The following is a 22,353-nucleotide window of genomic DNA, read 5'->3' on the forward strand; positions in this document are numbered from 1 at the left end:
GTGAATGAACTCCGTAAAACACCCGGACCAGCATTTTACTAGTAAAATGTTGACTCATCCTGGCTGCCACTGCCCTAGCTCAGCTTGTGGCAGTAAATATCCTGACTTGTTTTGATGGCCATGTTTTCCTAGGCATATTTTCAATGCTGTCTCAATCCAATAGTTTTAAATCATGCACTGTCAGGAAACACCACAGAAGCTGTTTGTTCTTTAGTCCTGTGGTCATTTTACATACTTGAGGCTTTGTTAATGTCTCACTAAAGAGACACTGACTGACTTGTGTGTTAAGGACACGGGACACTGGAAGGTTTGAGTCCTGGGTCTTCAATGTACATGGTCTGTGACTGGTGAGCTTACCCACTTACCACCCTGTCACTGAATTTTGGGTTCTCCAGCAAACAAGATTTAAAAATGACTATACCTTGCTCACAGGGCTGTTCAGCAAGAAATGCTAAATGTGAATGCCTATCTACTGCTGGACCTAAAGAAAGCGCCACTCCGGCTTTTATCCCAGTACTTATTCCTGTGACCAGCCCGAGCCCCTCAACAGTGTCCACAGCACCATGCCCACTTGTTCTTCAAGATGTTTCTGTCTCTTTCAGAGTGTGAGGAACACAATAACCTGAGGCCTGTGGTGCTCGTGGAGGGGCTGTGCTCTGAGCAGGGGTACCTGGACCCTGACTTGGTCAGCCCACCTGTGAAGAAGCCCTTAGAGAGCAAGCTGGGGAAGCAAGAGGAGTTCCAGGCACAAGGAACTTCGGACAACAGTTCTCTCCTGAGGAAGGACATCCGAGATCTGAAAGCCCAGCTCCACAATGCCAACAAGGTCATTCAGAACCTGAGGAGCCGAGTCCGGTCCCTGTCTGCCACAAGTGATTACTCATCGAGTCTGGAGAGACCCCGCAAGCTGAGAGCGGTGGCGACCCTTGAGGGAGCTTCACCCCACAGCGTCACTGATGAAGATGAGGGGTGGCTGTCGGACGGCACCGGGGCTTTTTACCCTCCAGGGCTCCAGGCCAAAAAGGATCTAGAGAATCTGATCCAGAGAGTATCCCAGCTGGAGGCCCAGCTCCCCAAAACTGGACTAGAGGGGAAGCTGGCCGAGGAGCTGAGGTCTGCCTCGTGGCCTGGGTAAGAGGAGAATTGTGCAGGCCTTCCACTTGAGTGATGTCTAAGTCCGTACTCGGAACAGGGCAGGCCTGGCAGCTGTAAGGGAGAATGCATCCAGGTAGTCAGAAGGGGACTTATCTAAACAGTGGTTGAACTGAGCAAACATGGGGACAGGCACAGCCAGCACCACGTCGGATGCTGTCCTGTTACAGCTGTTAAAAATGCGACAATGGTATAAGTGGTATAGGGTAGTGGTGAGACTAGTTCCAGACGCCTGTCTTAAAATCGTACTTCTGCAACTTAGGAACTGTGCAAAGCACACAACCATTCCCAGTCTATTGGCTTACCTATGAGGCGGAGAGGGAAGGGAGCCCAACTCCAGAACAGGTCTTGGACTTAATTGAACTACCGAGTGTGCTTACAATAGTGTCCGCCGTATAAGCTCTCAATGCTAGCTTCATGATCACGATTACCGATACTTTATGCTGAAAAATACTGAGCAGACCTACAGCTCAACCTCTGTCCTGACTATTGCTAAGTACAAACCATACAAGACAGCGGCTTTACTGTAGCTCATGATTCTCTGGGCTGACTTGATTCAACTGAGTCTCCCTTGTGGTTGCCGGCAGATAGAAGCTGAGGCCAGGGTGCTCTGAAAGGCCTTTATGAGGTGAGCATGGATTCTTTATCCATGACTAGGCTTCTGGCTTCTCTCTTTGACCTCGAGGATTTCTCCTCTGACTTTGGTTTGTCATGGTGTGGTAGTCTTTGGTGGTGTTGCTTCTGTGTGAAAACTAGTATCCAGGACCGGAGATAGATCTTGCCGGCATCTGCAAGTAGGAGAATTACTTCTCAACTTAGTATGGCGAAGCCTTCATTGCATTATCTAGGTTTGCACGGGAACAGAACCTTCCAGACTTAACTATGTAGAGAATAACCTTTCTTGCTGGTAGAGGACTGGCAAAGTCATGTTCCAGGAGAGCATATAGCCTGACAGACTGTAATTATTATCTTTGCAAAATGCCATCTGCCACAGTATCACAGTATAGAAGAAATTCATGCATCTGATAAGATTTGAACCAGAAGATAAAGAAGGTCCTAGAGGGCCTAGGAGTTAAGAAATTCTAAATATTTATCTACTTCTACTGTGTATCCACCTATATTTGAGCTGTGTGAGATGTAAAATGTGAGGTTTTCTTTACTCCCACAAGAGTTATGGTTTAGTTTTGAGCATAAGGCTAACATTCTAGAGAAGCTACGAACAATGGTGTCCTCTAAGTGTTTGGGTGCAGTAGCTTCTCCGCATGAAATTTACCTTTAAACACCTTCCATGGATAGAACGATTCTGAGCCTGGACTTCCTTAGGTATATTTTCACAGAAGACTCTGAGGAGCTCCCATAACTTATCATTCACAGTTTTTCATTCTTCTTCTCTCTTCTCTTTCCTGCACTAGAAAATACGATTCCTTGATCCAGGATCAGGCCCGAGAACTATCATATCTGCGTCAAAAAATACGAGAAGGGAGAGGGATATGTTACCTTCTCACCCAACATGCAAAAGATACAGTAAAGTCCTTTGAGGATCTCCTAAGGAGCAACGACATTGACTACTACCTGGGCCAGAGCTTCCGGGAGCAACTAGCCCAGGGCGGGCAGCTGACTGAGAGGCTGACCAGCAAACTCAGCACAAGTAAGTCAGCCGCTGACCCAGTTCTAGGCTCAGGTGGCCACCATTTGCCCCCAACAGCATTTCATTCCAGAGTCCAGGTTCCCTTCATGTCTTGAGGGCTCTTTCTGAAGCGGGACTTCTGTGAGGAGCTCCAAACGTGGCAGCTACAGCCAGGCACATTGGCGTGCTCTGAAATCCCAGGACTCAGGAAGTTGGGGTAGAAAATTATGAGTTTGGGTCAACCTCCAGAAAACTTGTTGTTTCAGATACGAGAAGGTTGATACGAAAGAGTTTACGGTTACATGCCCTTGTATGTGGGAGCCAGTCTGCCACAGAATGTGGAAGCTGGAAAATTCCAAAGAAGAGCTTTGATCATTGAGAAAAATTATATTCAGGTTTTAGCCCCAATTTAGACAGATGAAGTCATGGTTGTGACCTCCATGCCAGGGACAGTCTCCCTAGTGAGATTAGGTGAGCTACCTGCTCACCACTCTGATGGCAAGTATGGCTGAGGGAGACCAAGATTAGAGAAAAGTGCCAGCAGGAGGGGTGGGGCTAAGTGTGGGCAACAGAGGACGTTATGATCAAAGTATCTTATGTACATCTGTGGAAGTCTTATGGTGAAGTCCACCATTTTGTATAGTTAATTTATGCTGATGAAAAGGGCATAACTGAGGGCTGGAGAAGTAGCTCAGGGAGTAAAGTGCTGGCCTGGCAAGCATGAAGACCTGAGTTCAATCCCCAGAATCTACAGAAACAACCCGTACATAGTAGCACACACTCGTTACCATAGCACCGTAGAGCCAGAGCCAGATGGGTCCCCAGGCTTGCTGGCCAGAGAGCCTAGTTGGTGAGTCCATGCTCAGTGAGGGACTGTCTCAAAACTACAGGAAAAGTGGTGAATGGCTCCTCTGAGCAATAATACCCCAGGTTGTCCCCGGGCTCAACAGGCATGTATACTCCCATACATACATGCACACATACAAGCACACATATATTCACACACATAGCACACACAAACCACATTTTAACCCTAACCCTACATGTGCACGTGCATGTGCACGCACATGACACACATGTAAATACATACATGCACACACAGAGACCTAGCATAGACACTCAAAATAGCCAGGCGGTGGTGGCACATGCCTTTAATCCCAGCACTTGGGAGGCAGAGGCAGGCGGTTTCTAAGTTTGAGGCCAGCCTGGTCTACAAAGTGAGTTCCAGGACAGCAGGGCTACACTGAGAAACCCTGTCTCCAAAAAGCCAAAAAGCCAAAAAAAAAAAAGGGGGGGGGGTAACATTCTTCTTATCCAAAGAACAAAAATAATAATAAGAAAAGACACTCAAAATAACTTTCCTGAACCTATGTTGGCCTAATCTCTGTTCTGTGTCCTCTGGGACCTGTGCTTTCTAAGGTGTGACATGGAATCCATTTAACTTGTTATTTTTTAAATTTGATTTTCAGAGGATCATAAGAGTGAGAAAGAAGAAGCTGGGCTTGAGCCGCTGGCCCTCAGGTAATTCTGAAGGCGGTCTGGTTACAGGGACCCAGCCAGGGCGGCCCCACACTCACAGACGAGGCCGGGTAGTAGACGACGTTATTGCAGTAGTTCATTGAACACTCATTGGTTTGATTCCAAATTATTTTCTTTTGATATGATATTTTGCTGCAGTGCTGTTTAAGCCATGGTAAGCTAGAAGCAGTCTGGTCCATGGCTGAACCATGTGTGTATCAAGAGTCCACTTCCCTCCCTGCTCCCCACCCCATGAATGTCCTGCAAGGTCGGCCTGCCCTGGGTTTAATGACAGCTAGCTTAGGAGTCACTCAGTGTCCTTGGAGAAAGAAGAATCCCAAGAGAGTGTATAAAGAAAGAGGCCGGCATGCGTAGATCCCCGGGAGGCAGCAGCTCCTCGGGGAAAATATTCAGTTTGTAATGCTCACGAGCTCCCTGGCTCAGGGTCACGTGTGGCCACTGGTCTGAGCTCTTTGTGCCTCAGACCCTGTAAGTCCTTCTCAGACTGCCTGCGGTAAGGGACATGGACTCTGTGGCTCTTGGTTTTTTCTCATCAGTCACTGACAAATAAAGGGCCTACACTTGAGCCAACCAGTCGAGGCCGCTTGTTCTAGTTTTGGATGCTGTGACAATGTTTTGTTCCATATTTTTCAAAGCTCCCTTTGATTTTTATACGTGTTGGAGATGCTGATAGCCCTCAGACTGCCCACGCCTTAAGGGACTGGCTGTGCCCCTGCTGGTGCTCAGCATGTGCCTGTCCCCCGCAGAGCTTCTGCCACCTATCTGTTTATGGCACACATACCGTCTATGCCCAGAATGGTGCCCTTGGCTTACGTGGGTTTCCCCGTGGGCTTCAGTGAAGACTAGCTGGCCTGTGTCACCTCAGCTTCACCTGTGGCCTGTTCATTCTCCACCAGGCTCAGCAGGGAACTACAGGAGAAAGAGAAAGTGATTGAAGTCCTGCAGGCCAAGCTGGATACCCGGTCTCTCTCACCCCCCAGCAGCCACGCTGTGTCTGACTCCCACCGCTCTGCCAGCAGCACGTCCTTCCTGTCCGATGACATAGAAGCCTGCTCTGACATGGACGTAGCCAGCGAGTACACACACTACGAAGACAAGAAACCCTCACCCAGTCACTCAGGTAGCTTCGACTGTCGGAGTAGTACCTTCTCTGTCTAGACTGAGAGGAGACTTTGGGATCCAGGCCTTGTAGTCCACTTTGGTGTGTAGCAGACTGGACAGAGCATGGCTCTGGGACCAAGTCCTAAGCACAGGCTCCCGAGGGTTCAGATCCTTGCTCTGTCCCTCACTCTACCAGTAATTCTGTCACTCTGAGTCCTGCCACCAGGTACTTGAGGACATGCAATTCCAAGTGAGAAGATGGTGGCCAACCTTCACTTCTCATCAATCTGTCTGATCCACCTCCTTCTTTAAGATGGAGTCCCTTATGTCCTTGCAGTTTCTGCACAGTGGCCCCTGAGGATCTGTGGATCCCCACAGCCTCGGCCACGGGAGCTCCTTCAGGACTTCCAGGTTCTGAACTTCTTCTATCGCCCAAAGGCAGTTAGTTCTCTTACTGAAAGGAGCTGTCTGAAAGCAAGAAAATGATTACTGCCTTAGATCCTTGTCCTTGGGGCCTTCCGTGACAGCCAGCCTCTGGCCCTGGTACTCCTGGATACTACAAGGCCTGGGCTCCAGTTCTCTGTAGAACACCAAGCGTTTTCTTTCCTTCACGGGTTTTGTAGACTCCATCCATCTTTCGAGTCATTCTCCTGTGCTGTCTTCTAACCCATCAGCAGCCAGTGTGTCTCAGAGGCTGACAGGCGAGGCCAGCAGCAGCCCCCTCAGCTTGCCAGCTCCCCAGAATCCCCCTCAGGAGGCTGGCCAGGCCCACCCAGGTATGCAAAGCCAGTAGGGCGGGAGCTGTCTCTCTCAGCTGGCTGCTTGGTTTCCTTCAGGGAGCAGGGTGGAAACTGCTAGGAGCTGAAATCTCTCGCGTCCTACCAGAATCAGGAGGCCGTTCTCACTTTCCATCTGTCTGGTTGTTAAAACTTAGGAACTAAGACATCTGCAATAAGCTTTGATCTGTGGACTGGTTTTGACTAATAGCTGACTTTTTAAATAAGCTCCTTCATTTCTCTCACTCACCCTGGGAAGCAGAGGCCAACATTTTTACAGGATTACAATCGCCAAAGAACAGAAAGAAACATCTACTAATCCCGTGCATAATGATACAGCTAACTTCAGAGTTAAATGCTGCTTGTCTTATATCCCCATCGACGGCTTTGTGAATGGCACGTATATATTTTGGCGACAATAAAAGGGGAATATTCACTTTCACGTCTCAGCATAGCCGCCAGAGGTTCCATTGATCGCTCACAGTTCTGCTTCAGAGATGGCAGAGAAAGGCCAGTCCCTGCTCCCTGCCCTCCTCCGTGGCTGGCCGGCCACCTTCATGGCGTGTGTGATGAGGTCTGAGTCCCAGAAAAGCACAGTCCTATTTTCTGCCACCTTCACCCTTCCCAAGGGCAATTCAACCACAGTCCTGAGCAAGAAGGCTGTGCCTGGGCTCTGGGCTTCTGGGTCTGAGCAAGCTGCAGTTGGACCAAGAGGTCCCCCAGCATAGACAAGCTGCCTAAATGCTTTCAGGTCAAAGGCAGCCTAAGGTCAGAGGCTTTAACACCGCCGTGCCTCCCTAAAAGATCCCTGGGCTGTGTCTCTAGGAAGTCTGGCTGTGTGCAATATCACTCTGATGTAGCACCAGCACCATGGGACCAATGATGTGTTGTAGATGTAGTCATGTCTTGTACATAAGACCTTCTCCTCAAGACAGACTTGATTTCTGCCCTGCTCCCCACTGGAAAAGGGAAACAGATTTTTTTTTCACAATGTTTCTAAAGATCGGGCTGCCCGTGGACTCCGGGGATCTCTAAGGGGAACATCGTGTTGTGTTGTGGTTTTGTTTTGTTTTTTTCACTTCTGGGCTCTGCTCCCAGGGTTTATCATTCCACTGCTGTTCGGCTCTAAGGCAGGCCTGTGTGCTAAGAGCTGGTGATGTGCATGTTTAATGCACACTTGGGAGTGTTGTGATGACTTGAGGCTACTCTGTAATGCACAGTAAGATCGTGTGAAAGGGAGGAGGGGCAAAGAAAGGGGGAACAGGAAGGGTGGGGCCTTTTAAGAAGAAGAAGGGCACTGGGAAGGAAGGAGGAAAAACAAGACTGCACCATCCTGGAAGAACATGATCAAAGCAAGTCACATACATGTACAGTCATGTCATGGTGCACCCATCCCCTACTCAATGAATATAAGCTAATAAAAGTATTAAACAGCTCTCTCAGACAGCATTGCAGGCCATATGGTTGTTTCTCATTGTATGGATGAACACACTGCTTTAGATTTCTAAAGTTTGTTCCCACCAAATTCCCACACTATGCCTGGTCTAGCCTGCTCTCCCCAGGATGATCCTGATGCTGAGAAAGAAAGAAAGAAAGAAAGAAAGAAAGAAAGAAAGAAAGAAAGAAAGAAAGAAAGAAAGAAAGAAAGAAAGAAAGAAAGAAAGAAAGGAAGGAAGGAAGGAAGGAAGGAAGGAAGAAAGGAAGGGGGGAGAAGGAAGAGGAGGGAGGGATGGAGGAAGGAAGGAAGAAAGGAAGGAGAGAGAGAGAGAGAGAGAGAGAGAGAGAGAGAAAGGGAGAGAGGGTGGGGGTTTCTAGATGAATGTAAGGATAGTCTTTTCTCAGAGAGCAGGGCTGGTCCATGCTAGGACCAGCACCACAGGAGCCTTTGAGGAAATACGCATACCCATGTGATGTTTGGTAGGGATGAGTCATGCCACCTTGCCTCTGTGGCCTGCTGCCCCCATGTTGAACGGAGGCTGCACATGCAGGTGAGCCTGGCAGAGGGATGAGGAGGAGCGACCTCCCAGGCTGCTTCTTAGGAGTAACTCGGCTTTGCCGACTTAGCCCACACCGCAGCAACAGCACGTGACAGGCCTGTCTGATCAGGGAATGGTCGACCTTCTCTGCTTTTCTCTTGCCTTCTAATGATGTCTCCTCTCTCCCTGACTCTTTATTTCTAGGCTTTCACTTTAACTCCATACCCAAGCCGGCCAGCCTCTCCCAGGCGCCAGTGCACTCCGCTCTGCCCAGCCTCTCCCAGGCGCCAGTGCACTCCGCTCTGCCCAGCTTCGCGCCTTTCAGCCCCTCTGGGCCTCCCCTTCTTGGCTGCTGTGAGACACCGGGGGTGTCCCTAGCTGAGGCTCAACAAGAGCTGCAGATGCTGCAGAAGCAGCTGGGAGAAAGTGAGCACGGTCGCTGCCTTGGTGTGCTGCGTGGCGGCCCACTGCGGTCGCTCTGCATGGCTTTGGCTTGGTGGTGGCAAAGGGAGAAAATAAGGCATGTGTCGCCGGCAGCAGATGGAGGGAAAGCTCGCTTGCTTCTTGTCTGACGTGCATCTGCTCTTGTCTCTGGGGTGTGCTCATTAGCTATGGGAGGTATTCAGAGATCTGGCACTCACAGACAGCTAACAGAGTTGGCCCAACACTGTACGTTAGTGTGCATCTCTGACAGGCTGGGAAATACTTATTGGCAGGTGGGAAAAGGAAGTTATGCTTTGCCCTTGCGGGGAGACATAGCTATTAAAGATATGACCACATTCATCGACTGCTTTGGGCTCCGTCATATCTCTTGCTACAGACTGCTCTTAACTGTCCAACATCATCCATGTAACATACAGCGGGGTGGTGTCAAGATTCGCAGGCAGAGTTGGGTAGAGCATCTTTTCTTGTTGTTCATTCTACACCCCCCTCCCCCCCAAAAAAGAAATGTGACATATAGATGGACAGACTCGTAAGCTCAGGCTATGACAGTGGTGAATTCTGTCCTCTGACTCCACAGGTGGTTAATCCTAAGTGATTGCAGAGTTCACAAAAAGGGATCTGCTGGGAGTGTGAACTGATGCTTCATTGTATGACGACGCATATAATCACTTTAGGTGTAGAAAAAAAAGAATGATTTTTTAAAGCAACTAGAAAGAGTTTGAGAATTACGCTAAAGTCACATTCTGTGCCTGTCACAGAGCTTGACTGAGCAAGAGCAGGGTCTCCACACCTGAGGTATCTACTGACCACAGGTCACAGCCTGGAGTTTAAAGCTGTAAGGTCTCTGGTGGCTTTTGGATCCACTTGGGGGTTTGTGTTTATAGCCTCAATGGATAGTTTGTCTAATGCACATCCAGGTTGACTTACCGAATCCACAGGACCCCACCAGGTTTTCAGGAAACACTGCCAGTCTCTGCTATGAAATCTAAGGGTATAAATCTTTTGAAATCAGTGTTTCTCCAGAACATCAGTGTAGCACTTAGCTAATACTCCTATAGTCTTGCCTGAGCCTCACAAGAGTCCTATGCAGAGCATGGAGTTAGAGCAGGAAGTTAAGACTCAAGGTAATGGCCTAGTAGGAGAGACGAGAGAGGGGCTTGGAGCCTGTCTTCTGCTCCTGGTGTATGATTTCCCCCATGCCTTTGCACTGGGGTGGTTTAGATGTCCCGCTGCTTAGGCTGTGGGCTGAGCCCAGTGGAAACATTCTGGTGATTCTTTACAGTTGAGTTCTCATTCTCTTTAGAGACCAGCTAGTGGTCTAGGACTTATGGCCTAAGACTGTTCTGTTAGCAGTTCTGACACCAACAAATATGCCTCATGTTTAGATGACATAAACATTTTTTGGCTTCTATTTCCTTTTCTCTATCCCCATTTTCTGTAGCTTTTTATGACTGTCAACAGATATTTGTGGAAAGGAAAAAATGGAAGGAAAAATCCCATGCATCGTGGGTTGGAGTTATAGTGTCAGGCCCTTGATATTTGTTCAGATGGCCCTAGCCTTTATAAAGAATACTGTAGCCCTTCCTTTTCCCATCTGTAGGCATGGTCCTCTCCAAGGGACCATCACCCAGTGCTCACTGTCTATTGTTAATCACTGTTCTATGTAGACACTGGTACATAGTGGCTTCCCAGGTGTGTGTCAGGGGGGGGGGGAGGCTAAGAGCTCCTGACATGATGTCTTTGCATGCTATAGGGCAGGGGCTCTGGATGTATAACCAGAGGAAACTGGATCACAAAGATACCAACCACTAGTACCAGTGGACTTAAAGCCTCTCTTTGCCCTTGCCTTGTTTAGGCCTAAGGTAGCATCAGGTATGAAAGGAATAGGAAATCATATCTTTGTTAAATCCCTACTAAAAAGTATAAATGCTGAAATCTTTAGTCTACTCTGATTTAACACTAATGAGTGGTTAGAATAGCAGGGGACAGAAAGGCTTGCCACAATTCTTCTCACAGTTACAGCCTGTTAAAATCTCCTGAGATGACTTTCCTAAATGTCTAGTGCTCAATATGTGTCGTGCACCTATCTGTGGTAGACCAGGTGTGTGTGTGTGTGTGTGTGTATACCTTAGGTAATTCTAGCAGGTAGCCCAATGTGAGAACTAGTTCTAACTGAGTTGCAGTTGTAGCTGTACTAATCCCTACCCAGAGTGTGACCTGCTTGGAGGAAATGATGGCCTCATTCCTGTTTGCTTAGAGGGAGCTGCCTGTCTGCTTTGCCTGTGTTGATAATCACTGGAAGAGATCAGCCTTCCACACTCTGAACCATGGTCTGGGCATCCCTTTGCATCCGCTCAACACTCCTTCCCTGTTCTTGACTTTAAAAACCAGAAGTAGTGATCTCAACCCTGCATAGGAACCCTCCTTTCAGACACTCTCTAGATAGACCAGAAACAGGCTATAAAGGACATCACCTGAATTCCTTCCTGCCTCTGCTTAGGTGCTCAACAAGAGGTCTGTGTTTTCACAGGGTCTTTGAAAGCATCGTCCTAGGAAAGAGGAGGTCCCACTGCCCTCCTTAGAATATGTTTGATGATTCATTAAGGCAATGGTGCTTATCCTTCCTAATATATGTTGTGACCCCCAACCATAAAATTATTTTGTTGCTACTCCATAACTGTAATTTTGCTACTGTTATGAATCATAATGCAAATATCTGATATGCAGCCCCCACAGGGTCATTCACCCCTAAAAGGGTTGTAACCCACAGGTTGAGAACCGCTGCTTTAAGGTTTGACGGCTGTGGAGGGGATACAGATCACAACTTTTCTTACACAGGGGGTTTCCCAACATAGGCAAAGAGTTCTTCGATCTGGAAAAGTCATATCCCCTGTCTCCCTGAAGGAGGCATGGGAAGACCGACTGGTTAGCCTTGGCAAAGGCAAGCACAGGCAAACAGATGCTACCCGTCAGATAGCCCATCACATTCTTTGTCCCTAACTATGGGATGACTCCTACTTCTCCAGAACTTTCCTGGATTCGATCATGAGGATTAACAATAGGAACGAGGAGTGGAGCGGAGCCCCTAGGTTTTTCAGACCCTCCATCATCCTCTGCCTCTGGGTGTCTCCTGCTCGGAAATGCAGAGGGTGAAAGGCTTGAGGCTTTGAGTTTTCATCTAACCAACATTCTGTGATGAACTGGGGTACTAACCTCCCCCTCCCGCCCCCTCCCGCCCCCTCCCGCCCCCCTCCCGCGCCCTCCCCGTTTCTACCGCTGGTCTCCGTTCTCAACCATCTTGATATCCTTACCGCTCTTGGTGGCCGCTGATACCATCTCTCACTGTGTTTCTATCTGCCCAGGTGTGAGCATTGCCCCTCCCGCCTCCACATCCACCCTGCTCAGCAACCGCACGGAAGCTAGCTCTCCCCACTATGTCAACCATGCTCAGACCCACTCTCCGACAAGGGGCGCCATAGAGCTGGGCCGAATCCTGGAGCCTGGATACCTGGGGGGCAGCGGCCAGTGGGACATGAGGCCTCAGAAAGGGAGCGTCTCTGGGGAGCTGTCCTCGGGTTCCTCAATGTACCAGCTTAACTCCAAACCCACAGGTAACGTAGGGAACTGGGACTTTCTCTCCTCAATCAGGAAGTAAGTAGAAAGGTACAACTTCTCTAGCCCTCAAATATGTTCTATGTACAAACCCCGGTCATACCAAGAAGAGGGGTGTAAATAAGGCACAAAGTACAATGTAGCTCGGCCCCAACAGCAAAAAACTGAATTTCCAGGAGAAGGCCAGAAGTGAGCCAGTCTACTGGTAACCCGTCTTTGGGGTCCTAGATCCATGCAGGGGATTCCTCCTTCCTGCCTGACTAAAAGTGACACGGGGAAGCATCGCATGTCAGCCTTTATCTATCTTTGGTGGGTTGAAGGCCTGTGGCTTTTATCTCTGGCCTTCTCTCTAGGTAGGAAAGGACGGATTTTACTAAAAACTATTAAGTCACTTATCATGAAAAGAGATTTTTAAAAAAAGGCAGTAAGGCCTTCCCTGTTATCCCCAAAACCACACCCGAGAGGTGGATCTGCCTTTCCAGATGGCAGCTGGGCCCAGTTAGATGTGTCAGTTATTTTCTCAGTGATACGGAGCTCCTTTTCGCCTGGATGGAAAGGCCCATGGGCTTTCCTTAGCAAGGGGCCGTCCTGTGCTTACGAAGCTCCCGTGTCACTAAGTGGAGCTGACTGACTGTGTGAAAGGACTGACTGTGGGCAAAAGGAAGACAACGTTAGGGGCAGGCTGTGTGGTCCACTGGCAGAACTCCCCTCTCCCTAGTAATCAGCCTTGTGTCTCCTGCTTCTACCCTGCCCCGGGATGGCTGCAGGGGCTGACCTGTTGGAAGAGCATTTAGGTGAGATCCGGAACCTGCGCCAGCGCCTGGAGGAGTCCATCTGTGTCAATGACCGTCTCCGGGAGCAGCTGCAGCACAGGCTCAGCTCAACTGCTCGGGAAACCGGTAGGCGCTGCCCAGGCTCTGTCCTGACTCAAGGGAAGGCCACTAGGCAGAGCCTCACGCTTTTCTAATCAGCCTGATATTCTTTACCTCACAGTCAAGCGAGGCTTTGGAGGGTATGGGAAGCCGTTATTTCTGCTTTGCCCTCTGAGCTCAGAGACTGACTTTCCTCAGGCAAAGATCTGGCCTCTTGTTCTTAATCGGTTTAAATGCAGCTGGCTCGTTTACTGTGTCCTTGTGATTGGTAACCTGTAGAGGCAGGTCTATGGAGACCCGCCCCCTCCCCCCCTTCACTCAGGAGGCCATTAGTCCCTGTCTCCCCACCCCACAAGATGTTGTCATTTGCATGTCAGTCTTTGTACCTGCAATTGCTCCTTGCACACTGCAGCCCCAGCTAGTTAGGGAGAAGAAGCTTCCTACACAAATCTAGTGGCTTCAAGTGCTCAGTGAACAGGAAGACCACACTCTCTGAAAACCAACACATGCTGTCACTCACTATATAACCATTGTCTTCCAGTCAATCCCAGGCCTTGAGGGCTGGAGATTGCTGCTGGGTTGGGACAGCAGATCTTTGAGGGGATGGCCAAAGCACCTGTTACATGGGCCATGTGTGTGTTGTCCGGGACAGGTTCCACCTCTCACTTCTACAGCCAGGGCCTGGAGTCCATTCCTCAGCTCTACAATGAGAACAGAGCCCTAAGGGAAGAAAACCAAAGTCTGCAGACACGGCTCAGCCATGCTTCCAGAGGTAGGTTGGGAAAAAACAGACTTGCAGTTCCCCCTAGGATTGTCTCTGCTCTCGCCAGGGCGATCACCAGTTGGAAAGAACAAAGAGAAGGCTGATTTAACAGCTACGCAAATTTACCAGTCCAATATTTACATTGCTAATCTGTCTACTGATGGCTACTCCCCAAGACAGTGGTTCTCAACCTGTGGTTCAAGACACTTTGGGGAGGGTCAAATGACCCTTTCACGGGAGCTGCCTAAGACCATCAGAAAACACAGATGTTTATGCTATGATTCACAACAGTAGCAAGATAACAGTTATGAAGTAATAACAAAACTAACCTTATGTCCTGGGGGTCACCACAGCATGAGGAACTGTATTAAAGGGCCACAGCATTAGGAAGGCTGAGAACCACTGACCTAAGAGATCCTCACCCTGGCCCTCAGGCTCCTCGGTTCTAAGACTGAATGGCTCTTGGGACGAGTATTCCTTTTGAAAGCCTGCCTACATCCAGTAACAGTGTCTGTCCCAGCTGCTCTGGGTCCAGCAGCTGTGTGGGTCCTGTTCTGCAGTTCCTCTGCCTTCCCCTACAGTCCCCTTCAGGCTGCTCTGGCTGGTCCTCCATGTCCTCTAGAACTTTCCCAACCCAACTCAATGATCATCTATAAGCGAGCATTATTGCATGTGGCCTGGGAGGCAAATTACAGAGTGTCACTTAGCATGATTCAATCCATGTATAACTAGTAACAAAGGATTTTTACTTACAAATATCTATTGAACATCTGTTAAAAGACTAAGAGTGATATATGAAAGGATAAAGTCCAGTTTAAAAGAATTCTTGTGAGCCGGGCAGTGGCACACACCTGTAATCCCAGCTCTCTGGGAGGCAGAAGCAGGCGGATTTCTGAGTTTGAGGCCAGTCTGGTCTACAGAGTGAGTTCCAGGACAGCCAAGGCTACACAGAGAAACCCTGTCTCAAAAAACCAAATCCAAAAAACCCAAAAATCCTTCTGGAGGCAAAAGATGAGAATTATTTCTAAGGTACCTACTTAGTACTTTTGTACTAAGTTCTGAAAAACATGAGAGGCAGGGCCTCTGTTGGAAGATAACTAAGACTGCTGGATGAGTTAGGGCAAGGCAGAGAGATTAATCTACCAGTGCATGCTGGGACAGAGGAGGACAACCTCACTAATAGAAAATAGTAAGTTTCAAATGAACACAGTTGTACCCAAGGACTAGCCTTAAAGAGTCCCTAGAAATCATCTTCAAGAAGTTTTGACCAGAGAGATATCACATGACCAGAAAACACCAGCTGTCCACATTTTCTGTTTTTTTTTTTTAAGATTTATTTATTTTACATCTATGACTACATCATTGCTCTCTTCAGACACACCAGAAGAGGGCACCAGATCCCATTACAGATGGTTGTGAGCCACCATGTGGTTGCTGGGAATTGAACTCAGGACCCCTGGAAGAGCAGTCAGTGCTCTCAACCACTAAGCCATCTCTCCAGCCCTGTCCACATTTTCAAAATGCTGAAAAGAATGTATTCTAAAAACCATAAACAAGAAATCAGTGCTGGTCTTTGGAAGACCTCGGGTGTACAGTTGAGCAGCTGCACTGAGCACCTAGAAAGCCGAGCTTCAGGGACACACTGTCCCCGGGGGAGCATTCTTAAATGGAGGGTCAGATACCACAAAGAAACACCACTCCCACCCTAGCCCCAGGATGTAGGGTCCACTAAGCCAGACTCCTCAGCCACACAGGACCTTCCTCACGTGTTTGGGTTTGTCTTTCTTTCTTCTTTTTTTTTTAAGTGTAGTTTAAACTATATTTATTATACTCATAGAAATGTAAACACCAAAGGTCTCTAATTATAGACTATTTCTATTACCCTAAAGGACACTCTGTAGCAGTTTAGTACCCCTCCTCATTCATTCCTGTCAATTCTCGGCCGTGTCAACCACTATCAACTAATTGTAGATATTTTCTTTAAACAGAGAGACTATATTAAAATACTTATAAATTGCCGAGAATGTCCAGCATAAACAGAGTATTATTTAGGATTAAGGTATAGGGAGGGAAAGAGTCAGGCTCTATCATATATCGATAACAGTTGAGAATTGGAAACGAATATATGGAATTTCATTGTATTAATCTTTCAATTAGTCTTGTCCATATTTGTGTTTTTCTCTAATCAATAAACAACTTTAAAATAAAGTGAGAGCACACCGGTCACCACACCCTCTTTTCATTTTTATAAACTCTGTGTTCTTGATATAGAAACCTTGCTCCCTTGAGGTTTCTTGTTCCTTTGTCCCAGTTTTGATGATTTGCAAGTGATGCATATTAATGCAGAGTTTGGTGGTCCAAATGGACAGATTCACCCGGCTTAGGCCCTCTGGGAAAGCAGCAAGCATTCTGAACAGCTGAGGTGGCATTCCCGCCTCTGGCTTCAGCTTTAAGTCTCGTATCCTAAGAGACCTCAATTCTGTGGAATAATTGTGACTGTTGGTCACTCTGCCGTGCAAATAATTCCGTTTTCCTAAGTAGTTATTTCCTTTAAAGTCTGTCTTAGGGTTTCTATTCCTGCACAAACATCATGACCAAGAAGCAAGTTGGGGAGGAAAGGGTTTATTCAGCTTACACTTCCACATTACAGTTCATCACTAAAGGAAGTCAGGACTGGAACTCAAGCAGGTCAGGAAGCAGAAGCTGATGCAGAGGCCATGGAGGGATGTTTCTTACTGGCTTGCTTCCCTTGCCTTGCTCAGCCTGCTCTCTTATAGAACCCAAGAGCACCAGCCCAAAGGTGGTACCACCCATAAGGAGCCCTTTCCACTTGATCACTAATTGAGAAAATGCCCCACAGCTGGATCTCATGGAGGCATTTCCCCAACTGAAGCTCCTTTCTCTGTGATAACTCCAGCCTGTGTCAAGTTGACACACAAAACCAGCCAGTACAAAGCCCTCTACACTGGCTGAGATTGATTATAGCTCAGCCCTAGGGGACAGTCTCTTTTCCAATCCTCATGATTCTCCTTTCAAAGACATGGCTGAGACTTGATGAAGAACAGAGACGTCCCAGTTTATTCTATGCAGCTTAGCATTGTTACATCAGAAACACAACTTATGTTCTTTATTGTTCTTAAAATGTCTCGCATGCTTTTCCAAAAACTCACAACTTCTAATTATTGCTTAGTTTTATGATTTCTTGGTTTCATTATTATTATTTGGCTATATTCAAGGGAACATCAAATGATCAATCATTCAAAGACCCAGTAAAATGCTAATCTGGGGGAAAGTGAACAGGTGTCTCCTAAATGGTCATAAATTCATGAAAGTATGTGGGGTTACTTTCAGGTACAGCAAAACCTGGAATGAAATTTAAGACTCACTTCGGCTTTTAATAAAAATTAATTAATTGGGTTTGTCTTTCTAATGAGCTTTTTACGCCATGACATAAATTCCCCTCAGGACACTCCCAGGAAATGGACCACCTGCGGGAGGCTCTGCTCTCCTCAAGATCCCAGCTTCAGGAGCTGGAGAAGGAGCTGGAGCAGCAGAAGGCTGAGCGGCAGCAGCTTCTGGAAGACTTGCAGGAGAAACAGGATGAGATCCAGCATTTCAGAGAGGAGAGGCTGTCCCTCCAGGAAAACAACTCCAGGTAGGCGGGGCCTCCATAGGGATGGCCCCACTTTCAGTGAGGAAGGGATATTGACAAATCAATAGTTTCCTCCTCTGGAAACCCCAGTTTCTCCTTCACTATTCCTGCGTCACTGGTCACATAGAGCAAAAGGAAGACAAAATTTGGACTAAAAAGAATAATTTTTTGTTTTGTTTTGTTTTGTTTTAATACTATGAAGTAGAGAGTTGAAATCCTGTCACAGAGGTTTCCATCTGTCGGGGACTGGCAGGAGAGCATTCCCACACTTCTCATTAGATGCATGACATCACTCTCTCCATAAACTGCAAGTTGCTATCCCAGTGGAAGGCCTGCATCTGCCTGTCAGTGTGGAGAGCACTGTAGGGCAGAGAGGAGCCTGTAGTGTGCTTACACTGCTGCCTGCACACGGAGCTAATGCTCCGACTTCAGGCTAACTTACCTTACCTGCCCCAGACTCTGCTAAATGAATGTGATGGCCAGGCCACCCCACCCCCCACCCCCACAGGCCAATTGAGGCAAAGGTTGGCTCGAAGCTCATTTTTCCCACATGGCCCTGTGAACCCTTGCCTCTCCTTGGCAGGCTGCAGCACAAGCTGGCCCTCCTGCAACAACAGTGTGAAGAGAAACAGCAGCTCTCCCTGTCCCTGCAGTCAGAGCTCCAGATCTACGAGTCCCTCTGTGAAAATCCCAAGAAGGCCATGAAAGGTATGAGGCCCCTCCCCTTTCTTGCTAAAGCCCAAGGGTGCGGTACTGTTGACAGGAACAGATTAAGCCTGGGCACCCTAAGGACAGACCGCAAGAATCACTTCACCCACTTAATAATAAAAAGCAACTTGGTCAGGAGCAAGATCATAGCATGGTTCATATAAAGAAATGTCCTAGGGCCATCGCCATCTGACAGGATTTTTACGTGTCTTTAAGGATAGACCATGAAAGCCCATACCATCAGCATCTTCCCCAAGTGGAGAAACAGACTCAAAACCAAAAGAAAGGAGAGGTGAGAAGTCAGGGCAGTGGGAAGGGTGGCTCCTGCCACGTAGAAAGCCTAAAATTCAAGACCAGAGTTTACTTTCAAGGAAGATGGCTCCGTGTTGAAAGCAGTCTGGTTGAACATACTAGAGTCGGGAGTGGGGAGACCTCTTCTGGGAAGAATTCTGGATAAATGTAGAGAAATTAAGAGACAAGGTGCTACTGGGGAGATAAAGGACAGCAATAGCCATGCTAATTCGGAGGGGATAGCACAGAAGGCCTCAGCCCTGGACAGAGATCTGCAGGCACCAAAGGTAGAGCTGTCCCCAGGGAAGAGGGCCTTGCCTGGTTATCCAACATCACCGTCAGCCCTGAAAACACATGAGTAACATTATGGAGACTGAGCAGGGGTGTGTGTGTGTGTGTGTGTGTGTGTGTGTAACAACAATTAGGCCATTAGGTTATATGGTTGAAAGGAAAGGGGAGAAATGATATCATTATAATCTCAAAATTTTAAAAAGTGTAGTAAGAGATATGGTAAACTGGAAGATAAGGGTAATCGTGATGGGAATTTTTTCCAAAAATTTGGAATTCTTTTCCAAAAACAATCAAAAGTTAGAATTTGGAACTAGAGGTACGCTAGGACCTTCATCTCTGAATCTGCTTCAACCTGACCACCCCTCCTCCACACAACACACACACACACACACACACACACACACACACACACACACGCACGCGCACACACGCACGCGCACGCACATGTACACCCTGACTATGTGTACCCCTTTCATGCTGTGTTCTGTTAGTGCATGGGCCTTCTTGAGTTCATTTCAAACCAATTACCACTAATGTTCCATAACTCTTTCTTTTGAATTCCAAAATCCAGCAGGGAGGCTAAATTGCAGGCTTTTCCGTGTACTCATTTGATGACAAAGCGTACCCAAAGTGAGGGGAGGATAGCCAGTCTCTGTCTATCTACTTAGACCATTCACACAGCCTGTAACAGACATCATTATGAGTTGGACTTAGGGCTGAGGGCGGAGATGCACAGCTCAGGTAGTTAAATGTGTAGATAAGGTCTTGGTAAAATCCAAATGGTATCTTAGGGTTTTACTGCTGTGAACAGACACCATGACTAAGGCAAGTCTTATAAAGGACAATGTTTAATTGGGGCTGGCTTACAGGTTCAGAGGTTCAGTCCAGTATCATCAAGGCAGGAGCATCCAGGCAGGCATGGTGCAGAAGGAGCTGAGAGTTCTGTATCTTTACCTGAAGGCTGCTAGAAGATTTCTTTGCAGGCAGCTAGGTTGAGGGTTTTTAAATCCATTCCCAGTGTGACACACCTACTCCAACAAGGCCACACCTCTTAATAGTGCCATTCCCAGTGCCAAACATATACAAACCAACACACTGGCTCTCTGGTTTTCAGGATGAAATGTTGAATTCTAGACTATTGATTAGCTCTTTTTTTTTTTTAATCCTTCTGGGCCAAATGCATGTGGCAAGTGAAGACGAGAAACTGAAACTTCACTTAGGAATTCTGAGCCCAGGTCTAAGATCTGACTGACTTCTCATGTTCCGTTCCCAGAAGCCCCATGTTTTTTGTTGTATCCTCTCTGACTATGGAATCCATCAAATCTCCTTCCTTAACCTTCACACCTTTTTAGTTCAGTGCTGACCTGTTTTCTAGCCTGCAGGACAAAATTTAACAGGGAGACAACCCCGTAGGCTTATTCTCACCTGTCAGTCCAAACGCCCCGTGGGCATGCATGATTAATCTGAGCCTCGGAGACATCCCAGGCTAGTTATATGTAACCTTGCTGTGCTCCCGGTGTTGAATGAGAAGGGTTGTATCTCACGGATGTGTGGCCAAGCCCCTGAGACTCCCTTGGCAGAAAGGGATGTCACAGAGCCAGAGCGAGATGTGACTATGACACAGGCACAGTCGGTGCCACTAGGTCCCCTCCCTTCTTCCTTCAGCTTTCAGCCTAGATTCCTGTCACCAAGCCCCGGGTGAGTTAAGCTGCCTGGTGGCAGAGATTCGTGCTCTGAGAGGGCAGTTGGAGCAGAGCATCCAGGTGAACAACCGTCTGCGGCTGCAGCTGGAACAGCAGATGGAGCAGGATGCTGGCAAGGCCAGTCTCAGCCCCTCCCCTGCTGGCCAGAGTTTCTCAGCCAAGGTGGAGCCCGCAAACCCTCAGCCATTCTTCCAAGGTAGGAAGAAGGGGGAAGCTAGAGCCCTCCGCTCTGGGATGTCTGCGGGCAGGGGGTGGTCTTGCTGAACTAATCTGTGAGGATCAGGCAGAATGGATTGCTCTGGGGCCCTGGAGTTAGGATCAGGCTTGTCTCCAGATTCTGAGTTTGCCTCTTACCAGCCAGCATGCAGCGTCCTGGACTTGAAGCTCAGGGCACAGAGACAATTACATCTGAAGCTTACTTTGTCTACTTTGGGCAAAGTATTTAAACACCCAAGTGTTTTAACTTTTAGTTTAAGCCATTTGAAAATGGGACTCATTAAAAATAGCCTATATGGTTTTCTGTAGCATTAAATAAAATAATTGTCAAGGGCTTTAAACAATGAGGATTGATTCCTCATATTTATGTGGTGCTTTAAATTTTATTAGTTCCCTCAAGTATACAATTTCATTGAAATAGGGCATTTTCCCCTCTTCTTTATTTCTTATGAGAAAATTGAATCCCAAGACATTTACTAGGCCAGCCAGGGTCTCTGGGTCTAGGAATCAGGATCAGGACCAGATGGCTGAGCTTGCTGTAGTTACTGACATCCAGGGTAACAACCGGACCCCTGAAGTGCACCCTTTGTGACCCCATCCATTCCATGGTAAACTATCTGTTTTCTCAGTGCAGTGTCAAGTGTTCTTCAGCTGAGCCTTTCTCCCTGCCCTTTGTCAACATATTAACATCTATATTATATGCATATGCATATTTGTTTCACTTTAAGTCATAATAGTACTGGACCCTACCTGCAAAATTATATCCCAAATCGGACTTATAAAATATCTACCACTGTTTTCAACTAGAAATGTCATTCTCATGAGACATTCACTTCAATAGAAGAGCACACCCCAGGCGCCCTGCTGTCTCCTTGTGCTGTGGTCTGTGAGCGCTGGTTCCCTGAGGTTAATCTTGGGCTATGCATGGACTGTGTGGTTCAGTGTGCAGCATCTTGGCAGACCTGACACGGTGGCTGTTTTGTCCCCCAGGTTCAGCCGCTTCCCCTCCAGTGCGGGACATTGGCTTGAATTCTCCAGCCATGGTTGTCCCCAGCTCTCTGTGCTCGGACCCTGCCATCATCACCAGGACAAACAACGGTAAATACAGCAACGAAAGGACTCAGGTGGTGATGGGAAATTATTGACGTAAACGACTTTGGTTGACTCTCTGGACCTGCCATACCTGTGCCTAGAGATCTTTCTCAGTCTCGTGCTGTGCACGGTCCTCTGCCTTGGTCGCCCTGTCATCGCCCTGCCCTTGAGTAGGGCTCCTGTATTTGTCATCATTTACCCAGAAACCTTCTCATTGGTGGTATTGACCCTGAACATTTCACCTGTTGAAAGGTATCGCAGTATCTTTTCCTTTTGCTGTAACAAAGTTTCCTGAGAAGGCACAGTGGGTGAGAAAGGTGTGCTTCTGACTCACGGCTGCAGGTTACACTCCACTAGAGCAAGGGTGTCACAGGGACTGAAGGGAGCTGCTTGCATAGCATGGGACATCAGAATCAGAGAGCCAGGAACACGTGTATGCTAGCGCTTAGAGCCCCTTTCCCACTCTATCAGCTCGTGATATCCAGTCTAGGGAATGGTCCTGATCACAATTAAGATGTGTCTGTCTCCCCACAGAAGT

At 47.8% G+C, this 22,353-nt stretch overlaps 1 protein-coding gene across 2 annotated transcripts in view; it reads left to right on the forward strand.

Moving 5' to 3' along the window:
• Window positions 1-22,353, forward strand: part of LOC127682917 (myomegalin-like) — a 177,305-nt gene that overhangs the window by 148,952 nt on the left and 6,000 nt on the right. For both annotated transcript variants that reach the window (XM_052179661.1, XM_052179659.1), the window contains 11 exons: window positions 603-1,131; window positions 2,565-2,800; window positions 4,249-4,300; window positions 5,215-5,438; window positions 11,978-12,226; window positions 12,995-13,126; window positions 13,752-13,871; window positions 17,328-17,517; window positions 18,098-18,222; window positions 20,470-20,703; window positions 21,714-21,821. In XM_052179661.1, the coding sequence (XP_052035621.1) occupies window positions 603-1,131; window positions 2,565-2,800; window positions 4,249-4,300; window positions 5,215-5,438; window positions 11,978-12,226; window positions 12,995-13,126; window positions 13,752-13,871; window positions 17,328-17,517; window positions 18,098-18,222; window positions 20,470-20,703; window positions 21,714-21,821 (2,199 nt within the window). The remainder of the gene's footprint in view (window positions 1-602; window positions 1,132-2,564; window positions 2,801-4,248; window positions 4,301-5,214; window positions 5,439-11,977; window positions 12,227-12,994; window positions 13,127-13,751; window positions 13,872-17,327; window positions 17,518-18,097; window positions 18,223-20,469; window positions 20,704-21,713; window positions 21,822-22,353) is intronic.

The sequence above is a fragment of the Apodemus sylvaticus genome, chromosome 4 (assembly GCF_947179515.1).
Source record: "Apodemus sylvaticus chromosome 4, mApoSyl1.1, whole genome shotgun sequence".
NCBI lineage: Eukaryota > Metazoa > Chordata > Mammalia > Rodentia > Muridae > Apodemus > Apodemus sylvaticus.